Raw genomic sequence first — 17,742 nt, forward strand, 5'->3', positions numbered from 1 at the left:
TTGAATTACAATCTGTAGTTTTTTTCTTTAGGATCTATCAAATATAGTCTATTGAAATAATACAACAGGTTTTTTATATTAGTTACTACAAAATTAGGATTTTGTACTAAGACACCATGCTGATTTTTTAAACAAGAGACAGATGAAAAGCTACACTGTATTTTAGAAAGAAAAAGATTATAAAACTGAACACTAAAATTGTAGTCATAAAAGATCCAACTGAGACAAATGCTTGAGGAAAAAATTGTACAAGAATTTGGTTTTGTAGAATACAAACTTTTACTGGTAAATTTACTAAGGTATGAGGAAGTGTGTGATAGGAGAGCAGAAAAGATTACCCGATACATGTGAACAGTCTCTGAAGTCACACACTGAAGCTGAATTTGGATGAGTGTCATAGGGCACCACCTCAGGAGAAGTGACCATGCTAATTAACTCCATGCATTGACTCCCAGATGCCTGATCATGTACTGAAGGAATAAAAGCAGGAGTGGAAGAAATGCTGCAATAAGAGGTGATGTGGCTAAGGTGATTAGCCTAAGAAACTAGGAATAGTCACTCAACTGTTAGAGTCAAACTGATGTTGCAGTGGTGATATTTTCTTGTTTTCATACAATTATATGCTGGCACACCTCCTTAACCACCACATTTAGAAACAGTAATACGCTAATAATTACACTTTAAAATTTGATATTTAAATCATTAACGACCCCACATCATAATAGGAATACATGTTAGTTTACATACTGAGTCACAGATTACCACAAATTTACCAATTTAAAGCAACAGCCGTTTATTATCCCACATGTACGCATCTCAGAAGTCTGGGTAGGACTCAGGTGAGTTCTCACAACCTCACAGGACTAAAGTCAAGAAGTCAATTTGAGTTGGGCTTTCATCCAAGCATGAGGGCCACCCTGAAGCTCATCCAGGTTGCTGGAAGAACTCCATACTTTGTGGCTGTGAGACTGAAGCTCCTGCTTTCTGGCTGGCTGACACCTGAAGGACATTCTCAAGTCATAAGCGTGACCTGCCGCTCCCTGCCACGCAGTCCTCCACATCATAAGGCAGTTTGGTCCTCTATTCCCTGCTGGGATATTTGCTACAGTGTACAATCTCCCTAACTTCTGCTAAGCCTCACTTTTAGAACTGCTTTTACACCAGACCATTTGATTGGACCAGGCCACCTGGGGCAGCTCTCCTTTTGATTATTTAAAGTCAGCATATTAGCAACCTAGCGACCTTAACTACCTTAATACTTACCTTTGCCACATGATGGAACATGACGATGGAGTGGGACCCTGTTACTTTCACAACTAGTTTTTTGTACATGAGGATAGGACTACATATAAGGTGGTTGCTTTGTTTTGTTTTGTTTTGTTTTTACAACCAAGAGAAAAAATACTAGGGTCAACAAAACTGTCACGGTCTTCTGGCTACTGGTGCTTTCCTTCACTCACTGCTGCAAACATATTCAGAAGAGGAATGTAACAGGATAAATCCACTCTAAGTCCAAAATTTCTCTTAAAACTCATCAGTACAAAGCCCCAAATCTCATCACTGGAATGATCTGGTGTAGATGAAGCAGATGCGTGTGACTCTGAGGGCTCTGTAGAGCCAGCCCACGTCTCACTTCTGTCCTTCTGATGGCTCATGAAACCACAGACAAGCTCTCTGCCACAGCCGTCCCCATCCACAGTGCAAGTGCACGTCAGGATTCGGGTTCAAGAACGGAAGAATGGCAGGAAACACGAGTGATGAAGCCATCATGCCTTTGAAATATACCGGCTACACTCCGATTGCTTTGGTTATGTTTCAGAGTCCAGGAAAAATCTCTGTGGCTTGAGTTCTGCTCAGTCATCTTTTCTCATGAAAAGCAACATATACTTGCAGATGTGCAAGTTCTTCAGATTACTTCATGTCATTAGATATCAGGGATGCTGACAACTTTTATTTGCATTGGGTTCTCTCTCTGCCCTTTTCAGTCCAATTGGACAGTATCTCTGCTGAAATCATTTTCCCAAGAAGCTTGTAGGCCTTTCCTGAGATTCGGTGGGGTTTTGCTCCTTCAGAGTAAAGTCACCCTCCTAATCCCTTTAAAATGGTCCTTTAGCCTGGGGCCCTGCTGAGATGCTGAAGGTCACAGCCCTTCATCCTTCTGGAGGCCCAGGTTACACCTTAACATCTTAAATATGTTGCTTTGTTACTAACTGCTCTGTCCTGTGATACTTCTGCTATCCCAGCAGAGCTTGTCCATCACAGATACGGTCTTTTCTTCAAGTCACACATTCAGCAATCATTTCTGACTTGTGACATCTTCTTCCACCTGGGGGTTTTCAAACTGCCCTGTCCTGATGCCTTTCTTTCTTTAATTTTTCTTCCTTTGATTTATTTCTCCCCTCCCACAGGTTACTTTAAGCATCAAGAAGGAGCCAGCTGACCCCTCCACGCTGAGCTGGGTGGTTTCCTGAGCTGCGCAGCCTGAGGTGCCGGAGCTCTGCTTGCCACGTGGCTGTCAGACACCGTTCTGCTGAACTTTCCGCTGTTTCCAAAGATGTGGGCCTTACAGTTTCTAATGACATGTTCTGCGCTCTTTAAGCTCTCACAGGCAGCCCCCCACCCAAGTCCAGGCTTCTAGTCCCTGCCTGTCCCAGGTGATCTAGGCTGCTGGCTCTCTTGCTCCTCCAGTTTCCTTAAACTACTGCTTACTGCCTGATCTCATTGTTAGAGCAGCACCTCATTTTCAGTTCTAAGATCTGCAGTAGTTTTCCACTGCTCTATGACAAAGTACCACAAATTTATAATTTTAAAATCTCACCCCTTTATTTCCATGCGATGTCTGTGGGTCAGGGCCAGGGCACTTGATCTTCGGCACCAGGTGCTGTTGAGGTATTGGATGCAGCTGTGTTTCTTAACCTTGTGCTGCAATTCCTCTTTCTGGATTTTTATTTTTATTCTTATTTTTTTTGTCTTTTTGAGACAGGGTGTTTGCTATGCAGTTCAGGCTGGGATTGAGCTCACTTTGTAGCCCAGGCTGGTCTCCAACTCCCAAGGGTCCTCCTGCCTCAACCTCTGGAGTGATGGGATTACAGGCATGCGCCACCACACTGGCTTTGTGGATTTTTAGCTTGCAGTCAGAATTCAATTGCTCAGAGTCATGTGATTGAGGTCTTCATTACCTGCTCAGTCTTCAGGCTAGGGATGTCTGAATTCCTAGAGGCTGCCTTTCTCACAGGCAAGCAGGTCACACGTGGCTGCCTGCTTTTTCTCCTATAGGGTGAGCAGTATCCCCGGCTGATGTTTCAACTGACTTTAGTGAACTACTTGATTGGAGCAGGCTCATCTAAGATCATATGTCTTTAATTAATTTACAATCAATTGATTAAGGGCCAGATTTACACGTACAGCACACATTTTGCCATAGGATATAAGACAAACACTAAGTGATATCTGAAGCTATTTTTTGTTTTACCTACTACTGCAAGAGGAGGGAATTACAGGAGGCTTCTATCAAGACATGAGTCGCATGCACCACCACGCCCGGCTGACTCTTTTTCTCATATCAGAAAGAATTTAAATGGAACACAATTTAAACAGAACTCAATGTTATTGTATCTACCTTGCTTTATTATAAATAAATCTAGAGATTAGACTTCACAGTCTTTTATCATGTTAATTTAAAACTAAATACATTATTCCATTTCTGAAATTATTATAAAAAGTTTTCTAATAACCTTGAGGTAGTGAATATTTTATCTCTTTATTTGTATGTCTGTTTTGAAAAGAAATATGTCACTCATTAATCAAGTAATGAGTGATTGATATTTTATTGTGCAAAAGCTGTACATAAGAGCAGATGCAGTATTTTCATACAATGGAGTGCTACTCAGCTATGATGGAAGATAAACTCGAGGTTTTTATAGGTAAATGGATGCCACTAGAGACTATAAGTGAAATAAATTGGACTCACATGTGTAAACATCATATTGTCTCCTTAGTGTAAAAAACTGTAAGAGTAAATAAGATCCAAAAGGGATAATAGATATTGTGAAAGGGAAAGAAGCTGCTCAAAAGGAAAGAACCACTGAGATGAGGGAACAGAGAAAAGAATGAAGGGAAAAAATAAATAGATATACACACAGATAGCTAAGATAATTGTACTACTAGCTTCTATTAGTATATTGAAAGGAACAGTTAGTGCTTATATTGTCTGATCAGTTTTGCATGCCCATATCTCGTAATCTGAGTAACTACTTTGAAGATAACAATATGCAATATAACAACCATTGTTAATTTTCTATCATTTTGTTTTGAAATTCTATCTCATTTTTTTCTCTTTAAAATAAAAAAAGAACAGATGAGAAGCTAAGTGAACAACTTCAGAAGTCAGACTAGACACTACTCACATTGTACATCCATCAGCATGAATTTATGTTTTAAACACAGAGCAAGATAGTTTCAGAAAAGGGAGCAGGTGATTCTATTAGGACAGGCACTTTTCATTAACGTCTCTGCTTTTCTGTGTTGGACAGTTAATCTTACATATACAGTTTGATAAGAGTTGGTCATGAATAGCTACACTCAGAATTAAAATTTAACTAAATTTAATATTTTTTTAAAACTGCATAATTGTTTAAGGCAAATTATTTATAAAAATATGCAAATTCATAAAGCTATATCATAGCAATCTTGAGTCAATAAAATGAAATATAGCACACTTTATTTGATGCTTATAAGAATTTTCCAATGTATGGAATATTCATCTCGTTATATTCTCTTTTAACTATAAGTAGATTTCTAATCTAAATTTCTCTCATTTTTTTTGCTTTTTGATCCATGAAATTAGTTGAATGAATTAGTTACTTATAATGTAATTTTAATATTATCTCAGAACGCATCTGAAGTGTGAATATTATTTCCTAGAGCATCTTTCCTTGGAGAATATAGGCCAAAATTCATATGTGAAACCTTTTTTCTTCCATTCTAGATTACCAGTACATGGGTTTTTCCAAGAGTGGACTAAATGCATCAAATAGTGCCATTTAGCATGTTTAAAAGGATACAAACTAGGGTTTGGGGGTTTAGCTCAGCGGCAAAAGCGCCTGCCTGGCATACGCAAGGTCGTGAGTTCGGTTCCCGGTACCGGAGAAAAACCAAAAAAAAAAAAAAAAAGGATACAAACTAGCAAAGTAAATGATTGCCCTTTGGTAAGCACACAGATTTGAGTCTTGCCCCTGTATGGGATATGGTACGGGCGTGAATCTTCTGAGAGTGTTTTAGAGCAGTAAAATCCAGCCTGATGCCTTGAGTTCACAACAGTCTCTGATGAGACGGGAACAAACCAAAGGAATGTGTGAGCCAGGCAGGGGAGCAGCAGTACTCCGCCCAGGAGGTGGCGCTACCGAGGCGGCATTTCTCAACCTCGACTGCAGATAAACCCTGTGTTTTTTCAGTGACCTTATGATCTCGCCATTACTTGTATTAGCAATTTTTTTCTGTTGCAAATATTGTCATCTAACACACATTTTATAAATTGCTTCCAATGGCCACATACAAGCTAGAAGTCTGAGGACTTTTGTCAGAACTTGTACTTTCCCGTAGAGATCCATTCTTCCCCTTTCCTGTAGTTCATCCAGGTATAATAGTAAAAATACAATGACTTGACATTATATGCACATCGGTATTCATCATTCCTCAGATTAGTATGTCTTAGAAAAGAAGTCCCTCACTTCAATGCTGTTGTTAGAATGGTCTCAAGCCTAGGAAATTCTCATGAGGATAACGTGGAATTAGGTTGTGGACCGAATATGCAGTAAGAAGGAATGAAGAAACAACATTCTGTTTGTAAGTACTGAAAACAACGCTGGCGTAGGACCTTAACTGTTCTAACTGTTCCCTATTTTTCATCATCAATTCCATCTGACTTCTCTTCAGAAAACTGGGAGCTCTGTCACAGAACTGTGGCAAATGCCCGTTATACACAAGAGGCTTCATGAGACTGGGAATCAGATTACTATTCTTGCCTCAGTTCTATTAACAAATTAAGTATGAGATTGAAAGAGATCAGGGAAACTCAATTAACTTCCTTGAACCTTTGCTTTTTCTGTTTGAGTTCTTAAAATATGAGGGATTGAAACGGATGATTTCTAAACTCTCTTCTGACTACTGAAAAAAAAGTCTTAGGTACTAACATAAAAATATTTAACTGATGTTATTACACTGCTGAGTACATTCTATTTTGGTCCAGCTAGGTTGCTATAGCAAAATATCATAAACCAAGTAACTTATAATCAACAGGTATTTTATTTCCCAGGTCGGAAGCCTGGGATCCAAATTCAGTCCCTAGCAGACAGAGTGTCTTGTGAGGGCCACGGTCTTCATAGAAACCACCTTCCCCTCCAACCCCAGCCTTTTCTTATAAGGTTACTAATCTTATCTATGAGGGACTTGACCCCACCAAATATCACCTCAGAAAGTCCCCACCTCCACATACCATCACCTTGGAGGTGAGGGCCTCAATGTACAGATGTAGTTTTTTTTTTTTTTTTTTTTAAGGAGGAAAAAATAAAAATGATACATAAATTCAAAACAAGATGATAGGAAATTAACAATAGTTATTATATTGCATATTGTTATCTTCAAAGTATTTGTTCTGACATGCATGTAAAACTGATCGAACAATATAAGCACTAACTGTTCCTTGAAATGAACAGAAATTAGTAATACAATCATCTTAGTTATCTTGTGTGTGTGTGTGTACATATATATAAATATACATTTTTTTTTAAAGGTAAAATAGATTTTGTGAAAATGAAAGAAACTGCTCAAAAGGAAAGGGCAGCTGGGATGGGGGAAAGGAGAAGGATGGGAAAATATATAGATTTTGAGGAGATAAGAACATTTTACTTATCACATATTACCTATGCTATATATTTTATTATACATAAATGCATACATAGGCATAAAAATTGTACACCTGTTATTATGAGCTGAATACAGTTTGTCTCTGAAGACTGATATTGGAATTTAATCCCCATTGTAAAGTACAAAATAGAAGTTTAACATGAATGTGGTTTTTAGGCATGGAACCCTTGAAAAGTGATAAAGGCATCAGGGTGGAATCCCATGGTTGAACCCTTGTGGCTTTATCAGAGGAGGCATAACCAAAGCCACATGTGAGCACTCTCTCTTGCATGTGAAGCCTTCCTGCCTTTGCTGAAGCCGGCTACCTCATAAGGCTCCAGACCTTGCACCTCCAGAAGGAAGGGCCAAAACAAGCCTCTTCTCTTTATAGCTTATTGTAATGGTTGATATATTGTGTCAATTTGAGAACCTTAACTAAGTAACTTAGCAGTTTTACATCCTGGGGTATAGAGGACATGCCCTTACTGCTCTAGGATGCTGTTCATTGTATCAACTTGAGAAGTTTAGAAGTTTAACAAAGTGACTCAGCAGGCGGAGAGGGTCCTCTCTCTGTAAACATCCTGAGCCTGTGCAAGAGAAGGGTGTGAGAGCTACACCCACCTTAGAGTGGATAGCCTGCTTACAATATAAGGCAGGAAAAGAGGCTTATTGCCCCCTTTTGCTCTTGCTGCTCCTGCTGTCCTCTGCCACCTTAAACTGTTGCCCCTGTGCCCTGCCACCCTGCCTTGGAGTCAGCTGAATATGAACTGAAACCCGCACAAACTGTGAGCTAAATAAACATTTCTTTCCTTAGCTTTGGGTGCTGGATATTTTGTCCCACACTGTCATCATCATCAACAACCACAGTCAGCATCTAAAGCATTAAAAATGTAATACAAAGTCCTGTCTCAGCCACTGATACTGAGTAAAACAATGCATCTGAGGAACTTGAGACTTCCTTGTTCTCCAACTTCCTCTTTAAGGACTCAGCAATTCTGGTTTTTTTTTTTTTTTTTTTTTTTTTGGTTTTTTGGTTTTTCTCTGGTACCGGGAACCGAAGGACTCAGTAATTCTGAAAAGCTATTTCCAAGTGGAAATCTGTCCTTTGTTATTTTGAAATTTTTTTATCTCTTATTTGGAATACCTTAATTTCAGTAACTAGAGACAGTCTATACCCACATAGTCCCTTATATGATGACTTCAACTGTGGTATATATATATGTAAAGGCAGAACTTTGCACAGTTCTAGCCAGTGAAGAAAAAAAACAAAACACCATCACAAAAAATAACTGGAAAAATCTTAACCTGTTTAGGATGCAATCACAAAACACCATAAACTGGGTGGCTTATAAACAACAGAAACTTATTTCTCACAGTTCTGGAGGATAAGAAGTCCAAGATCAAGACATTCACTGGTAGATTCAGTGTCTGGTTGGTGCTTGTTTCCTAGTTCACAGATGGAACCTTCTCACTGTGTCTTCACAGTATAGAAGAAGAGGCAAAGCAATGTTGGAACTCTTTTATTAGGGTACTTATCCCATTTATGGGGGGTCCCCAGGAATCACCTTGCAATCCCACCTCTAACAACTACATGATTGTGATTAGGTTTTCAACATATGAATTATATATGTGTGTGTGTGTATGTGTGTGTGTATATATATAGACTGTTTTGTGATACGTACCAAAGGCAGTGATCAGTTTTCTACCATGCAGGAATATAAGGGTTAGGTGCGCCCTCTTCCTGTATAGGAAGCAGACCCTGTGTTTTTGGATGGCTAATTGATAAATCTGTCCACTTGAATGGTTTCTAGTTATAACACCTGTCACAGGTATTCACATTTGAACTTTTACCTTGAGTAAACCTATGATGTACACACTGTATGATACAACTTGCCACTTATCTCTGAAGCTGTCTGAAGATTGCAGAATTTATTAACTCATTCTAATGTTAAAAGAGAACTTAGAAGTTGGCTTTTCTACCTGCCATCAAACACAGACGTTGCCCCTGCACCAATCTTGCCAGATGACACCACACTTTCAGGCTGAAGCGCTACCCATGATCTGGATCTTTTAAAGGCAACCACTCAGTTTTTCTTGCTCACAGAGCATGTGACCGAACGTTTCCTCATAAACTGCACTCAGAAGCTTTCCTACAATTTTTGAACATTGATCATACTTTTGAGACATTAACTCGTATCACCCAGATTAAGGTAGTTATCACATTTTGAGCAGTAACAACAGAAAACTGTAAGGTTGACACTTCTCTTTGGCAATTCTCATGCTTCCAGATGGTTCTACATCTATGCCAGCCTCTCCCAGTTATTTCTCCCATTAAAACCCAGAAAAAAATAGGCCCTTTTTCTTTTGACCAGTGTGGCTTTTCATAAGCCCAAGACCTCACATGATGACTATTTTACTTAATATAGATTAATATATATTTTTGGTCAGTTATAATGCAAGCAATGGCTCACATTGAGATTGAGTAAAATAAAGGCTTAGAAATCCTAAGCCAGGGACTGGGGATTTAGTTCAGCAGCACAGCACCTGCCTGGCAAGCACAAGGTCATGAGTTCAATTCCTCGTACCAGAAAAAACAAAAAAAAAAGATTTCAGAAATCCTAAGCCAGGGTTTTCCTATATTATCATATAGTTAATTTGTGAAATACAACAATATATTTTAAAATTATCTCAATTATATTTTTACAGTGCAATTACGATAAAAATGAAAGATTTTCATAGTATCTTTAAAAGTCTTTATTATATCATTTAAAACATTAGATTCTGTAATTTTGTCATTGAAATTAGACAAAATTAGCTTTCAATATGGTATGCTCAAAAGCCCATAAGAATATCAAGTAAAGGGCCAGGGATATTGCTCAGCAGCACAGCTCCTGCCAGGTAAGCACAAGGTCATGAGTTTGATTGCCGGTACCAAAAAAAACCAGAATATTAAATAAATTATGGGATTATATATATATATAAATTTAGAAATGCAACATACCAAATCTCCTCACCAAAGACACAATTAACTGAATCTGGCAAAAGAACCAGCCATGAGACACCAAAAAAATGTTATTCTGTAGCTTGAATTTCTTCATATTGTAGCAAGAAAATGATGAGCATCCTTTTTTTCCCCAAATACCTTAACCGAAATAGAGATGCAAACTCTGTAACATTTAAATCAACCACTGCAAAGAAGATGTGAATACTGACATGTTGTGTAAATCTAGGATGAGAAAGATTTAACACCCTGGAAGATGATATGAAATTTAGTAACACTGAGTGACATTGACAACTTCTGGTGCCTTGGAATTCCCCACTGAGTTATAGGAGGGGAACTTAAAGCCACAATTATTTATTTGTTATACAAAGCTGCCTAATACATGTAACATTTGTAAATTTTAAAAACGTATTGGCCTTTATGCTACTGCTAATAAAAATAATCCTTGAAATTCCAAAAATATTATCTTTTCTATTTAAAAAAACTATATGATTTTGAAATAGAGTGCCTATTCCTTAAAGGTGAATTTCTCAGAATTCTTCTTCATTTGCATAAATGTATAAAACATAAATATTCAAGGTTTCTGAAGAATATTGCAACTATATCTATTATCATGACTCATTGCTCTCTGTTAGAATATAGTTTTCTGTCAGTATTGCACTTGGTAAATAAATTTGAGTATCATTTATTGTGCCAATTTAGATATTTCTTGAAACTTTCTATTCACTCTCTTAAAATTTTTTCTTTCTCTAATCATGACTTTAGTCGTAAATTATTTGAAATGAATGGGACTGTAAGAGAAGCTTATTAAAGTAAAACTACCAAATACTTTTATGCAGGTTTTTTTTTTTTTATTTTAAACTTGAATTTCATCAGAAGCTGCTGCATCAGTTCCACGTGCTTGGTAAAAACTAAACCAAAAATAAAAACAATTTATTGTTTGCCAATTGAATGTGTGAACTCTTGTAAGCAAGGTTATGTTGTGTACCCTGAAATAAAGAATCCAAATGTAATAGTAATTCTTTCCTGACACTGGATCAAAATGAAGGAGAAACAATCTCCATGACTTTCACAACTTATTAGGAAGCACCCAGCTGTGCTCAAACCGCATGAAGAAAACACCATTAACAGTTTAGGAGACTGGAATCATATGACACAGCGAAGGACAGTCAAGTGCTGAGGATCTTACGTTCTTGAAAGGAGGTGAAGAGCATCTGAAATCGGCTGTTTCGACTGCCCTCGTCGGCCCACATGCGGATCACCCCCAGACCTGTGCGGAGCATCACGTCATTAGCCACGGTGCTACAGAACTTAGCTTTCAAGTCCTCCACAGAGCTGCTTCCATCATACACTGCCACAAAGTTCCTTTTGCATTCATTTGAATTCTGCATCTCATAGTCCAAGAATCGTAAGTATATCTGTAAAACAGCGACAAGATAATTTCCCCATTTGAAAACATGATTGTGGAGCAGAAAGTACCAGAGCTTCCTTTCCATTTTTCAAACTCACAAGACTGTGTTGATTGCAATCAACCTTATTATTTTTCACTCTGTGTATAGCAGGAGGATGTACAAGTGAGAACAAATTATGTTGAATATTTTTTTGCAAATGTTATTATCTTTCCTTTACTTAAATGCACCATTCTCCTTAGCTGCATGTTTTGGTTGACATGATTTTTGTATCTTCCTACAACTTATTTGGAAACAGGTATTAGTTTTACAAGTTTACACACTCTTTACTTTGGCTAGGAAAACAATGTTTTAAATATCCTTGGTAGATTCTTCTTAATGCCATGGCTTCTTTTTATTTCCAAAAATGTATGGAGAGAAATAATTTTTATTAATACTAAAGGAAAATAAAAACATCAGAAGACAGCCTTTCACTTCAGTTTGTTTAAATTTTTAAACATGAATATACTATTTAAGTTTTGAGGTGCAGCATATTAAAAAAAATTTAAAAGGTAAAGGTAATCCATGATTACTCTTACCAGAATTGCAGTCAAGCCATTTCCATGAAGTCCACATAAAGAGAAATTAACATTTAATAAGTAAACATACTGTTCAATTTACATTCTGTGTTATTTTAAAAATACCCAATAATTTCATAATTTTATGTGCTGTCATATTCAGATGTGGGAGCTCAGACTAGAAGAAATACGCTGGAAATTAGACCAGAGGTCTCCCTAGCACCCTAGTCCACGGTCCTTCTGCAGTGTCAACCTGTATCCCACACACCAATTACTGACCAGTAGGCATTGCTGCACTCTATGGCAATGTGTGTTCGGAATCACAGGCAATTAATTCAACCAGACATAAGTCTATAAAGACATTTGCTCATTCATTTAACAATTCAGCAATATTTACAGCTTGGCCTCTTACTTGGTCATGGACACACATCATGGCATTGTAGATATAATGGTGAATACAGAATGAAAACCACAGCTAAAAATACGTGTCCACTAAATCCTGACACTTAAGTTACAGTGTCATACTGTGGGTGTTATATAAAGAGAAGGAAAGCAAAACACTAGAAGCCTAGGCACTGTCAGAGAATACCTGGGATGGTAACGGGACAGCAAAAGGGCCTCTTTCACCCAGGTTACTCCTCAATGTTCAGTTTTATTTTTAACAGGCATGACTATAGGCTCTTTCCTCTTAGATTCATATCCCTTTATGTAACATGGATTTAAACTGAAGATATCCATTCAATTAAAAATTCATTTTTCATCCCTTTATATGCATGTGTTCTTATTTCAGACACTACAAATCTCAGGACAAAACTTTTTCCAAGATCTGGAATGCCTACCCTAAATTTAAAATTTCACTATTTCAAATATCTTTAGCCTTCCATACTTGTATCAAATTAGGTACTATCCTTTGTTCATTTCCCCTTCAAAATAGTTGTTTTCCATGTCTATTGTATGACATTTTAATGCTCTCCGAACTACTCTCAATGTTTGCAAGGGACAGATTCCTCAGTTCAGCTCCGAAACCCAGCCCAAAAGTTAAAAAAATAGAAACCAGCAGTCAGTGTTATGTCTCTAAGGAACAAATCTAGTGCTTCGATTAAACATACTCCTTTAATCAAAATTGTTAAATGTCATAATTTAAATATCATAAATTGGCATATTTACCTACTTATAGGAAAGAAACCACAGACTTATTTTGAAAAATGTCAACCGTTATGCCCATGACATTAGGCACGGCATCCTCTGTCTCAGCCAGCAACTCCTCCCTCATTTGTCTAGGTTTCATTCAACTGCTGCTTGCCGGTAAGGAATCTCCCACTTCATCCACACCTCAACCCTAGTACAAGTTTTCTCTACACTTTCTATGCTAGATGATGATTTTGAACATGTTTGGAGCTGTTAACCAGGTGGTACATCCCTTCTACCAAGTTATGTGGTCCTGAAAAGCTGGGGCAGTGGTCTACACTTTCACGTTCTAAGCATTAAACCATGTTTTACATGGAGTAAGCATCTCATAAAGGTTTTGGAAAGCATATACTTGTGAACAACTAGTTGGAAAATCTATTTTCTTTATTAATTCATTTTTATATGTCAATATTTATTGGATATCTACATGTCAGACATTATTTTAAGTGTTATAAATAATGATAATTATATGGAATAGACATTTTCTTTTTAATAGTAGGAAATTATTGGAAGTAATCTGAAAAGAAGATAGAACATAAGTCTAAAGTATGAGGCAAAAGTATCAGACAACATGTTGTGGACTCGTGAGAAGGTGAAAATAAAATGTGATATCCATAGTGAGGTACTCTCACCATAACTTTGAGAAGAACATTAACAAAGAAATAGGAAAAATGATTGAAACTGAGCAACAGTGGGGAACAGTGGCGTTTTATATTTTGCCTGTTAACAAGGGTTTCATATATAGGTAATCTGCAGCATTCAGATGGAAGCTATCCTAAAATTTCCAATTACTGCGATGATGATTGTAAATTAACTGCCATGGCCACAGTCCTGTGAAACATTCACACTAAGAAAGACTGCACTGTCCTCCTGTCCAAGGTATTGCTTTATGTTATTCTACCAAAAGCTCAAATATTACTCACATGGTACAACTGTGACCTACTCTTCCCAACACAATACTAAATTCCTGAAATTATACTGAGAATTTCAGAAATGTCCAATTTAAGAAGGTGTATATTTGAAAAATATTATATCTTCCACGTCTTTGGCAGCTATTCTACCTTTTTTTCAAATACACAATTTAGCTAAAAAGAAAAAGCTTTTCAGACGGCCTTTAAGAGAATGCTGGAACAAAGCAGACAGAACTCTCACAAGAAAAGTAAGGAAATTGTACAGGACCCTTAAATAGGATGAAAATCCCCAACTCTGGTTTTAGGTTCTTTTCACCACATGATTCTACCTTCTCCTGACCAAAGCAAACACTCTGAAAATAGTATGGAAATGTAAACTAAGATGTAGATATGCTTAGAAGAAAACAAATTTGTCAAGTATAACAAAAACTTAAGCATGTATCTATATTCTAAAACATAGTTTATCAGCTTTCAAAATAATATGTAGTTTGAATTGAAATTATACAGACTTACCAGTAGGAGAAACACTCATAACAATAACTGCTACAATATATTCCACTATTTGAAGAATAACCCAGAATACCTCCTCCTTCCAGTCAATGTTTAAGAAACAAAATAATATGCCCACAAGAAGAAAAATATGTAATTAACGTTTGATTACTTCAAAAAAGAAAAATAGGTGATCACCCTCTGTTTTTCAGGTGGTAGTGTTTTAGTCACCTAATGTGTCTGAACAATTATTTCAAGTTTCTTGTACCACATGCAAACACAACTTGAAATACAAAACTATTATTAGGAAAATAGATGTTTGGTATATTGACAGTAGCTTTTTAACCTTCTAATGCATTACCTCATTCCATTCTCTAAACAACAATGGACAATTGTTATAGCCATTTTAAGATGAAGAACATTAAAACTTAAAACAATTAAGAAACTTTTTCAAAGTGACACAGACTCATAAGCAAGGAATTGGTATTAGAGTCAGAACAACATGATGTTTGGCTACTCATCGTCAGAATATGTAACATCAAAAAAATTTTTTTTTAAAAAGCTTCGATGACACTCTTCCAGAAAATAAAGTTATAATACTGAAGGAAACAAAGCAAACTGTAACAAAATAAGTATTAAACAAAAAATAAGCAAAGCCAACCATTTCTATGGGCACTTGGGAACATGTAGACAATCCAGATAGAAATGAAATTCATAGATCTTAAATGTGTCCCTTTGAAATAAATGTCTGCCTTAAAATTCTTTAGAAATAGAATTACTTTATGTATGAGTAATCCTAGTTAGGGAGTCAACTTGCGTGCTTTGTCATCTGACAGTTCTAAAGTGTCTGCATTTTTCATGAGGTAATTATCTTGTATGTGAAGTAAAATGACTGCTATCTGCGTACCTTCTATATTTAAAGGGTGTTCTTATTAAAAAGAATATTATTTATAGAGAAGTTGAACAGTCATCATCACTAGAGTTTATGTAATCAATTCTGAGGCATTTCACAATTTTTTAACTTCAACTTTTATATCATATAGCAGAAAAAAAATAGTAATAGAAAATTCACTTCACTGGGCCCAGAATAGTCAGTGTACAAGTTGAAATTTTATTACCCAGAAAAACTGATCAAGCTGTCTCTCACTAGCTTTATGTATGTCATATAAAAGCTTTCTGTATTATTATTGGAGTGACCATCTCATTAACTTAAAGCTTGTGCCATAATAATGCTAAGAGAATGAATTATTTAAGATAGTGACAGAAAATTCTTTGGTCTCTCTGCATAACTCTAGCAAAATAGTCAGATTATAATCTCTCCTCACTGAATCATTTTGATGTATTCTTCTTTTTAATCAATCACAAAGAGTTGGAGCTGACAAGATGATTTATTGAACAGGACATGGGAAACTTCAAAACATAAGCAATTTCTGGAGATATCTGTTTTCCAAATCACAGTAATATGGAAGGCTGAAGGCCTTTTTTATATGGAAAGTAAATAAATCTGGCTAACAATTTACTAGGTAATATATTTTCAAAAAATATTCAATACCACTGCTCAACCTGATCTCTTCTCCCATGTTGTAAATAATGCAAAAAACAGGTATTGAGGCAGTGAATGAAGATCTGAAGAACAGTTTCCTTCACAGGCCTTCAATATGCTACAGTCTGAGGTGCTGCATATGATTTCAATATTCCTGGATTATTTTATTAATAAAATCACAATCTAAAAAATGTAAAATCCAGGATATTGTGATTGTTACTTGCTTCGTGACTAGACCTTTCAGGTTTATAATCTTAGATATGATATCACATGAATTTTGAGGCTACTAACATCCTCTTTATTTGGAAAAGAAAACTAGAATATCACGCTATTTTCCTAAAACTTAAAACACACACCCAACCATGTGATCCTGGTATAATAATATTAAAATCATTTTCAGGTCAGAATAAAAAAATAACAAAATATTTCAAGTCTATCTGAGCAGCCCTCTAAATTCTAACTGTAAAAAATATATTTCACTTATTAAAAATTTGAGTCATTATATTTTCTTTGGTAGATATCCAGTTAAAAATTTCACTTTGTTTAACTAATTTTATTCTCTTTTTGGAGATAAGAGCAGACTTAGCATTCAGAATCCTTAGTGCTTATCATGTTAATCAATTACAGTTATTACCCTTAGTCTATTGTATTAGTTTTCCACTGCTCCATAACAAATTACCTCAATTGCAGCAGCTTTCAGCAGTACCCATTTATTATCTCACAGTTCTACATGTTAGAAATAAAAACCCCAGACTGCGTCCTTTGCTAAGGCTCAAAATCCAGTTTCTTGCAGTTGCAGGACTAAGGTCCTGATTTTCCTGATGGCTGTTTCCCAGGGTCACCTTCCTTCCCAGCAAAGGTCGCCTGGTGCTTTGACTCTCTGACTGCTCCTTCTGCTCACAACTAGAGAAAAACTCTGCTTCGCACCTGCACCATTATGTTTCAGGTTAAATTCAACTGAATGGCAACCTTTCTTCTGTCATAAAACCCCTTTGTGAGGTCATTAACATAATCAGATGTCCACTATTCCTGCATCCAAAAATCCTGGGTGTTTAAAGTTTTGCATTCAGCACTTATCACTGAATTACCATTTAGCACAGCTATACCATAAAATGCTATTGAGCTGGTATGTTAGTCAAGACTTATGCTTCTTTGATTACAGTTTGACTCAAAATATTTTTGAATTTGGTAACAAATTAAAAGTTAACCTTAAGTATTAAATGATAAGTAAATAATAAAAGCTCCAGTTTTATTCTCCGAAAATATTAATCACTAACTTACCTTCCTTGGCACAATTTTGAAAGTTTTTTTTATTTATTTACCTCCTATCTTTTCTTAGCAAATTGATCTTTCCCCAAAATAGTTTGGTTTTGTGACATCAAACTGGACCAGGAATTAGGAGATATTGATCTTGTTCCAGCTCTTTTGCTAACTAGCCAAATATTTGAGCGAGTCACTTATCATAGATTCATGGAATTTTGCTTTTGAGAGGACTTTCATATTATCTCTGCCAAGATTACTTGATTTTTAATTATTATGCAAAACCCCTGCCAAACTCTGCTTGGATTCCTCCTCTGGAATCTCATTTGAACTCCATTATTAAAACAAAAAACTTCACTATATGAAATTGAAAGCTATATCTCTCTACTGTCACAATTCTAATAAATTACAGTATGTAAAACTATGCAGATTAAGTCTTTTTCCTCTTAATAGGGCAGTCTTTCAAATGTTTGCAGATTGC

The 17,742-nt window shown here is 36.3% G+C and overlaps 1 protein-coding gene across 5 annotated transcripts in view; it reads right to left on the reverse strand.

Moving 5' to 3' along the window:
* Neto1 (neuropilin (NRP) and tolloid (TLL)-like 1) overlaps positions 1 to 17,742 on the reverse strand; it is a 113,969-nt gene that overhangs the window by 23,230 nt on the left and 72,997 nt on the right. For all 5 annotated transcript variants that reach the window (XM_013511373.1, XM_005373064.2, XM_005373063.2 and 2 more), the window contains exon 7: positions 11,094 to 11,322. In XM_013511373.1, the coding sequence (XP_013366827.1) occupies positions 11,094 to 11,322 (229 nt within the window). The remainder of the gene's footprint in view (positions 1 to 11,093; positions 11,323 to 17,742) is intronic.

The sequence above is a fragment of the Chinchilla lanigera genome, unplaced genomic scaffold, assembly GCF_000276665.1.
Source record: "Chinchilla lanigera isolate Chin_1 unplaced genomic scaffold, ChiLan1.0 scaffold00001, whole genome shotgun sequence".
Taxonomy (NCBI): domain Eukaryota; kingdom Metazoa; phylum Chordata; class Mammalia; order Rodentia; family Chinchillidae; genus Chinchilla; species Chinchilla lanigera.